The 9,039-nt window shown below is 48.9% G+C and overlaps 1 protein-coding gene across 3 annotated transcripts in view; it reads left to right on the top strand.

The window, feature by feature from the left end:
- The first annotated feature begins 456 nt into the window (after positions 1–456).
- GOSR1 (golgi SNAP receptor complex member 1) overlaps positions 457–9,039 on the top strand; it is a 51,411-nt gene continuing 42,828 nt past the window's right edge. For 2 of the 3 annotated variants that reach the window (XM_081844291.1, XM_081844293.1), the window contains exons 1-4: positions 457–608; positions 4,127–4,247; positions 5,448–5,535; positions 8,061–8,168. In XM_081844291.1, coding sequence (XP_081700417.1) covers positions 572–608; positions 4,127–4,247; positions 5,448–5,535; positions 8,061–8,168 — 354 coding nt within the window. In that variant the 5' untranslated portion in view covers positions 457–571. The remainder of the gene's footprint in view (positions 609–4,126; positions 4,248–5,447; positions 5,536–8,060; positions 8,169–9,039) is intronic. The other variant, XM_081844292.1, reaches the window with a different exon arrangement.

Below are 9,039 nucleotides of genomic sequence, written 5' to 3'. Positions count from 1 at the left end.
CACCTTGAGCTCCCTGGGGAAAAGTGGAATAGAAATAGATTCATTCATTCATTCATTCATTAGATCGCGGTTTAACAATAGTACATAAAGCCATACGATAAAACCCATGGGTTTGTTTTTTTAAGAAAAATCAGATTACATCAGAATTAAAATTATGCAAAGGCATAGCGAGGATTGTACGGTATATTACCGGTAATTTGGCTTTCCGCCCGCCCAGGACCAAGTTTCAGATGGTAACCTGGGCGGGGCAGAGAACCGAAAGCCCAAAGTCCGCCCTGCGGGGTGCGGGTAGCTATTACCGCCGGGAGCCGCCGAGTGGCGCTGCCGCGGCTGGCGCTCTAGGAATCCCCACTCCACCGCCGCTCCTCGCCATCTCTATGGTTCCACCTCTACGCTCCACCGCCCTCCTTTCCCGGCCTACGGTTTCTTGCAGCAGCCCTTGCTCTCCTTCCCCATCCCCAGCTCTATGACCCGGAAGCGTCGTGCGGGAAAGGCGCTCTGGCCCGCGCCGCCTCTGTAACCCAGCGCGCCGCCGGCCTAGGCCGCCGAGGGCTGACGTTGGACAACAAAGATGGCGGCGGCGGGGGGCAGCAGCAACTACTGGGAGGGTGAGTAGGGCGGGACGGGGGGAGGGGGGGCAGCGGGGGAAGAAGAGTGAGGGGGGGAGAGGGGGAGAGCGGGAGAGGGAGCTCAGCTGGGAGGGGGAGGGAGGCACCGGGTGAGGGGCAGCAAAATGGAGAGGGGGCTCTTGGGGTTGTCAAGGGAGGGGAGGCGGCGCTTTGGTCCTGGAAGGCCTCCTATTCTGCGCCTGGGGAGTGTCTCGGGGGGAGGGGGCCAAGCTCAAGAAGGGGAGGGGGCTGAGGCGGGGGTGCTTTGGTTCTATTGGGCCTCATTTCCGGAGGAGGGCTGGGAAAATGGAGTGGGGGGGGCGTGGTGAGGTGTGGGGCCCAGCACAGAGCATCAGGGGCCTTGTTCCAACCAGGGCCAGCAAATGGGAGACCCACAAACAAATGGGTCTCTCTTTCTCTCTCTCACACACACATGAAAAGTGCTCAGTGGTACAGTGCTCCTGTGTAAGGAGGTTCTGTTTGCTTGTCGCAGCTAAGGGTTAACTGCTGGAAGCTTCAGGAGGGGAGAATTTTTGTGGCGCTCAGGTCCTGCTTGGGGGCGTCCTCCGTTGGGTCATCTGTTCATTTCACTGGGTCCGCTCTGAATAGGTTATGGGGTGTTAGGGGAGGGGGTCGTACCTCAGGTGCAGGACACGTCATGCTCATTCTGGGGTGGTTTGTCCAGTTTTGGTCCCCACCCTGCACTCTGCTCTCACCTGTGGCTCCAGGAAGCTGTCAGCAGGCGACAGTGGTCGCACCCCAAGAATGGCTTTGACTGACTAGCTAAACCAGGGGAGGGTAGCCAATGGGTCTCTCAGAACCTTGGTGACTTAGGGACTTCCATTGCATGTGAAGACAGGCCCAGCAGATTGAGTGGATGATACCAATAGTGAGTTCAACAGTCAGGAAGGCAGTTTCTGCACCTGCTGCAGAGGAAAGCGAGGGGCAGATGGGGCTTGTCAACCTGGGAAGGTAGCCCATGTAGGAGAAGGAAAACTCTAATCCTAAGCCTCTGCTGCCTTGTGGGATATATTTGGGAGAAGAAAAGGCTCAGGACTAAACTCTACACAAATCTGGAGTGGAGTCCCTGAGACAGCTGGATGGCGCCTTGTACGCCTCCTTCCAGCAACTCCTGCAGCTAAGCTGGTGCTGAACATCTTGCTCTGCTTTCCTTTGGACCACCACAGCGATGCTGAGAGAGGATATTGTCTGGGCTGAGAGAGGATATTCTTGTCTGGGCAACCCAGCACCTCCATACACACTGGACTCTGGGGAGGTCACTTCGATGCAGCGGTCTTCACTTCACCCCAAGAGGGCACTCGGTTGTGTCTCGAGACAGACAGATGCCAACAACAGCTCTAAATAAAACTTAGTTGAATACCACCCATTTATTTATTTGCGGTGTTTATATAGTACTTTCATGCTACATGTTGTTTGGGGAGAGCAGTTAAGGTAAAGAACCCCTGGACAGTTAAGCCCAGTCAAATTCGACTATGGCGTGCAATGCTCTTCTCTGCTTTCAGGCTGAGAGAGCCGGCATTTGTCTGAAGGCGTGGACAGCTTTTCCAGGTCATGTTGCCATCATGGCTAAACCGCTTCTGGTGCACAGGACACCGTGATGAGTGCCAGAGTGCATGGAAATGCTGTTTGTCCTCCCACTGCACCTCATCCCACTTGGGGTGTCGCAGAGTGTCTGACTAGTACTCAAGAGTCCAGGGTTTGAATCGTCACTCGGTCATGGGGCTCCCTGGGCAACCTTGGGCCGGTCAGTGCCTCTCAGCCTAACTGACCTCACATGGTTTATGTGGAAATTAAATGAGCAGCAGGAAAATCATTTATGCTACCTTGAGCACCCTGGAAAAATATGGGATCTAAATGCAATCATTTAATCAGTAGTAGAAGCACACATTTTCTGTTCTCTTCAGCCTGTACATTGTTAACTTTTCCAAAGCAGAATGCTTTCCATTTTGCTGATCCGTAACAGATCATATTAGAAACATTGCATCTCATTACACTGTTGAAATTTATATCCATTTTCAGAAACAAAGCTGAATGAAGTGGTACCTATTTATCCACTTGTGCTGGTATGCTTTCGAGCATTCCATAAGCGGGGAGGCACCACTGAAAAGGCCCAAGCACAGCTTCCTTGGAGGGGGGCACATGGAGAGAGGCCTTGGATGGTGAATGCAGGGATTGGGTTCACTCATGCGGGGGGGGGGGGTGGCAGTCCCTGAGGTATTGAGGTTCTGAGACACACAGGGCTTTATAGGTCAAAACCTGAAAGGTGCCTGCAGGGAGGCAAATGGTTCAAAAGCATTTACATGCCCCTGGCACTCTGCTTCTCGCTTTCTCTATCCCACCTCTCAGTAATTGGTGCTAAGAGGGACCCTGTCATCTAAGTTGCACTGAAAGACACTCTCTTTTTATGGCTTACTGGATTAGACTGAAGGTTATCTGAAATATCTTGTTTTCCTGTGGATTTTGAAACCAGTTTTATTTTAAACGTGGAGCTTTTATGCGCTGTTTTCCTTCATGAGAGTGCAGTTGTTTCCAGGAGGTTCATAAGCAGGCACTCCTCTTTGGTGTTCTGCACCTAGCAACTGCCGCCGGAGGGATAGCTCAGTTAGTAGAGCACGAGAGTTGTGGGTTCGAGCCCCATGTTAGGCAAAGGTTGAACTAGATGATCCTCATTGTCCCTTCCAACATTATGATTCTGTGACCCCAGTTTTTATTTACTTATTATAATACTGTATAAACTGCTTTCCTCAAAAATAAAATAAGAAGTGCCATAGCTGTAGGGCAGAAGCCCTCAGTTTCAATTCCCAGCATCTCCACCTAGGTCTGGGAATTGCCTCCTGCCTGAAACCGCCGAGAGCTAACTGTCAGTTGGTGTAGGCAGGGCTGAAGCTAGAGGGACCTATGGTGTGACTCAGTGTACAGCAGTTTCCCCTGTTCAGTATCTGGAGAGCAACCGGTTTCCCACCTCACTAGGGTGATGCAGTGAGAGGGCCAGTGGGGTGTCGCAGAGTACTCAAGAGTCCAGGGTTTGAATCGTCACTCGGTCATGGAGCCTCCCTGGGCAACCTTGGGCCGGTCAGTGCCTCTCAGCCTAACTGACCTCACCATGGTTGCTGTGGAAATTAAATGAGCAGCAGGAAAATCATTTATGCTACCTTGAGCACCCTGGAAAAAATATGGGATCTAAATGCAATCATTTAATCAGTAGTAGAAGCACACATTTTCTGTTCTCTTCAGCCTGTACACTGTTAACATTTCCAAAGCAGAATACTTTCCATTTTGCTGATCCGTGACAGATCATATTAGAAACATTGCATCTCATTACACTGTTGAAATTCATATCCATTTTCGGAAACAAAACTGAATGAATCCCCTTCCTTTTTGCCCTTGAGGACTTAGGAGCAGCAAAGTGTGTGTGTAGGTATGTAGGGGTGTAGGTGTGTGTGTTAGGTGTGGGGGGGGGCAGGAAAGGCTCACCCCCCTTTCTCTTGTTGGTGCAGATCTGAGGAAGCAAGCCCGGCAGCTGGAGAATGAGCTGGACCTCAAGCTGGTCTCCTTCAGCAAGCTCTGCACCAGCTACAGCCACAGCAGCTCCCGAGAGGGAAGGCGCGACAGGTATAGGTACTACTGTCCTACTTTTCTTTTCTTTTTGACATTTTTACCATTTCAAAACAGTTTTTGTTTTAAACCTGTCTTTTCTCTATTCTTTTTGAGCTTCATTACTCAAGACTCCTGCCTTGTGGCTTACCTGACACAGTTTAGGGGTTGTGCTTGTGCCCCACCCACAATTCCTAATTGCTTTTACACTACCTAATGAGTCTACTTCTAGGGAGAGGCTTCTCCAGAAGCTTTGAGGGGTCAGGAAAAGAGGGCCGTTCTGCTTCTCCTAGCTGCTGTTGGCCTGTTCTGAAACCATAGTGTCTGGGGTAGCTCATCAGTGCTGTACTTTCCAGAATAGGTGTCAGGAGCCAGAGTCAAGAGCAGGTCATCAATAAAACACCTGGTGTCAGTGAAGTTGACTCTCTTTTCAGAGGAACCAAAACGGTGCAGGCCTAGTGGTCACAGCAACTCTTCCCAGTAGGTCTTGCCCCACTGCTCCTTAAGACTCCTTCCCCAGCAACCTGAAGCTCCTTTGTCTTGTCTCTCTTTGCTCTGCTCTCTTAATTCCTCTGTGTGTTCTGGAAGACCAGCAGGGAAGGGAACTGGTCACAGCAGTAGGGAGAGACTCCCTGGCTGCTTCAACAAACCTCCTCCACCCCTTTCCAGCTTCCCCTTCTGCCTCTGATTCTGGACTGTCTTCTGCCCCAGCCTCTTCCTGCTCATTAAACACTGTTACCTATTCACCTTCTGTCTCCTCCTCCTCCCATTCTGCTCCTTCTCCCTCTGACCACTCACTGTCCTCCCACCACCAATCCCTGGGCTCTGAGCCTTATTCCTTTGAGGGTTCCCCGGCTGCTTCCTCCCAGCACTACTCTGCACCCAGTCAGTCCATGACAATAGGAAGCCACAGCTCAGCATCATGGCAGCTTAAAGGAACAAGCTGAAGAGCCTGGCAACAGTGCTTTTCCTCCTGTGCCTTTAAGGCCCAGGAGAGCACACGTGCAACTGTTCCCCCCCCCCTCCTGCACGTGAGAACCACAGAGGCTGGCATCAGCACCTGGGATTCTTGGGCATTTGCCTGTGGCCCGTTGGTTTCCCCAGCGTTAACAGGGCCTTCTGGGTTGCAGGGTCCCCTGTGACATTTTGTGACAATTAGGTGCACCTTTTTACTCTGCCATAATATTTACAGAGGGGCATCTGTCTGTCTTTCTCATCACTCAGCTCCGACACAACCCCTCTTCTGAATGGATCGAGCCAAGACCGAATGTTCGAAACAATGGCTGTGGAAATCGAGCAGCTCTTGGGGAAGGTGAGTGGGATTTCAGCCAGTTAAATTCCCAGGCCTCTGTTGTGACCTTCAAGGTTTTTGACACGAGGTGCTGGAGCAGTTTAAAAAACAACGGTGCAGAAAGTGGTGGCTCTGTTTCCTTAACGTGTACAGTGGTGCCTCGCAAGACGAAAAGAATCCGTTCCGCGAGTCTCTTCGTCTAGCGGTTTTTTCGTCTTGCGAAGCAAGCCCATTGACGGCTTAGCGGATTAGCGCTATTAGCACTATTAGCGGCTTATCGGCTTAGCGGATAAGCAGATAAGCGGCTTAGCGGCTTAGAAAAAGGGGGGGGGAGGGGAAAAAACCCGCAGGAACTCGCAAGACATTTTCGTCTTGCGAAGCAAGCCCATAGGAAATTTGTTTTGCGAAGCACCTCCAAAACGGAAAACCCTTTCGTCTAGCGGGTTTTCCGTCTTGCGAGGCATTCGTCTTGCGGGGCACCACTGTATTTTCTCCCACAAGCAAAAAAGTCATCTCCTGCCTGGAATGGATGCCTTTTCCGCTTCAATTTCCTTATCCCCCTCCCCTTTTTTAAGTTGTACTCTACTGCTGTGATGCAGACATTAGGGAATTTCTTAACTGCTAAGAAATTAGTGATTAAATTAGGACTGAAGTCAGAGGCAGATTGATGGTCCAGGGGCCCAGCCAGTTCTCTCCTCATTCCACGAGCCATCTCCTGGAATGACCTGATTATATATAAATATTTATCTACAGCTAGGTCACTGTAAATCATCAGAAATCCCAGAAGCCTAATTTCAAAGGTGGTAAGAAAAGGCCTTTTTAAAGTTGTTGCTGCTGCTGCTGTTAAACAGTCAGGAGCCAGAAACCCTTGCCAACCTATTGCAAGTCATATTTTCCTTTATATACCATCTTGGAGAGCAATACTTGGGACAATTTTAGGTATTTTATGTTAGTTTTATGCTTTTTATTCATTTAGGTTTTACATAAGACACAAAAACAAGAAAATCACTGTTAGTGAATGATAATAAAATTATCTCATTGTTAGTAACAGGAACCCTCAATGCGTATCAAATTGCAGTTTTACATAATTTAATTTAGATTTGTGCAAACTCATTTTATTTCATCTCCTTTTCATTTAATCTTTGTTAAGAGAGGAAGCTTTCTCTCCCTTTTTAAAGAGGCATGTTGTGATCTGCCAGGGTAATGCAGCATTTTAAGATTTTTTATGTTGTATTTTATCTGAGTAAACGTCCATTGACGGTGTCTTGTGTTAGTTTCGTACAGTGGTGCCTTGCAAGACGAAATTAATCCGTTCCGTGAGGCTCTTCGTATAGCGGTTTTTTCGTCTTGCGAAGCAAGCCCATTGACAGCTTAGCGGATTAGCGCTATTAGTGGTTTAGCGGCTTTTAGCGGATCAGCTGATAAGCAGCTTAGTAAAAGGGGGGGGGGAGGGGAAAAAACCCGCAGGAACTCGCAAGACATTTCGTCTTGCGAAGCAAGCCCATAGGGAAATTCGTTTTGCGAAGCGCCTCCAAAACAGAAAACCCTTTCGTCTAGTGGGTTTTCCGTCTTGCGAGGCGTTCATCTTGCGGGGCACCACTGTACTGTTAAACCTTTTTTTTGGTTTGGGATAGTCTGGTGAAGGCAAACAAACAAAGGAATTTACTACTGCTGCACATCCATCCAGGGATGTTCCAGTAGATCCTGACATTCTTTCCACCCACCCCAATTTAAACCACCCAGAGGATCTTGGAATGACCTCTTTGCCTCCACCAGAACTGTCTGGTTGCTTTTCAGTCATTGGTTTTGCTCTTTACAAGCTCAATCCAAAGGGGGAGGCCTGAAAAATGCCAGCGTATTTCCCCCACACAAGAGTTGCAGTGCAAGGCTGGGTAACAAGACCTTTTTTAAATTCTAAACACTGATCGCTTTGTCTGATTCCACACTGTCATGTTTGAAGCACTTTGACATTGTTTTTGCTTATTTTACCGCTGATAGTTTCTTACCATAGACAGCCCTCAGATATGTGTACTAAAGAGTAGTATAGAAATCCTCAAAAGACGGTGGTCTGAGTTGTTTGTGCACAAATTGCATCAAACTGTACTGACTCCGCCATTGGAGTGGTATATCTCTGTATGCCTCCCAGTTCCTGGGAACTGCAGATGGGGATAATGGTGCTGTTGTGTCCAGGTCTTACTTTGGGCTTCTCACCGCGGCATCTGGTTGGCCACTGCGAGGAGAGGGTGCTGGGTTGGCCTGATTCATCAAGGCTCTTGTAATGTTCTGAAGTCCCAGAACAGCACTGGGCCAAAACAGTGATTATGGAACTGTTGAGCATTTCTTTCGGAAAGCCTGTACGTTTGTTTCAGAATGCCTTCCATACCTGCCACCAGGATTTCTACCAGCCTTGCTCTTCGTTAAAACAGCTGCTGTGTGCTCCAAAAAGCAGTGGTTTTCCTTTCCCTTTCCAAATGCATGCTCTTAACTTTCCTGTGAAGAACCTGTGTCCTGTCCAACCTGTGTGCTCCCTTGTCCCCCTCTCACAGCTCACGGGGATAAATGACAAAATGGCCGAGTACACCAACAGCGCCGGAGTCCCGTCTCTCAACGCGGCTCTGATGCACACCTTGCAGCGGCACAGAGACATCTTGCAGGTAGGAAGAAGCTCTGGGGGTGATGCTCTGGCGTTTGCCAGACTCGGCTCTTTCAGCCTGCTTAGGGAAGGTTTTAATGACTGATGTTTTAGTGTATTTTTAATCTTTTGTTGCAAGCTGCCCAGAGTGGCTGAGGAAATCCAGCCAGATGGGTGGGGTAGAAATAAATTATTATAGTGCAGGGGGAACTATAGTTCCCAGAATTCTTGGCCGGGAGAGGAATGTGCTTTAAAGGTAGAGCATTACAACTGAACCAGGAATCTTGTTCTGTTTCACTTCAAACAAACCATGACCTTTCAACCAACACCAAACATTGACTATGGATTTTTTTACATTCATCAGTTAGTTTGATCATTTATACGTGCTCTTTCCCTGTAAGGTAGGGTGTTACAACTGCAGAAGTAAATACACAACAATCAAGTATTTTTAAAAAACATATGTTTTGTAAAGCCTGCAGGTTGTATTCAGTGAGGCGGTAAGTTAAAGAACGCACAAGCTGGCAACCATGCTGTGAAGTAAGTTGCACAATCTATCGTGAAATGAGTTTCTGCTGGCAGAACTGTGTCATTGCCTTCCTCAGTTGCACAATGTTAAAACTCGTCTGTCCTCTAGCACAAGAGCCTTTGCACTAGCGGACAGAGAACGTTGGATACAGCCCTGTGTGTCTTAAGAGTAGCCAGTGGTCAGGAATTGTAGTGGTTCTAGGGGTTCCTCATGCGTAAACCGGCGCCACTCCTGGCTGGGTTACCTGGGTGAACCCTATTCTGTCAGGACAGCCACTCATCCGTGGCTGTCTCAATCGCTGGCAGAATCCGTCAGTGGGCGTTTTTTGAACTTCTTCCAGCAAAGAAGCTCTTTGATGCCTAGTCTC

This window comes from Podarcis erhardii (genome assembly GCF_964252035.2).
Source record: "Podarcis erhardii genome assembly, chromosome: 16".
Lineage (NCBI taxonomy): Eukaryota > Metazoa > Chordata > Lepidosauria > Squamata > Lacertidae > Podarcis > Podarcis erhardii.
This window is presented reverse-complemented; position numbering and strand designations above follow the sequence as displayed.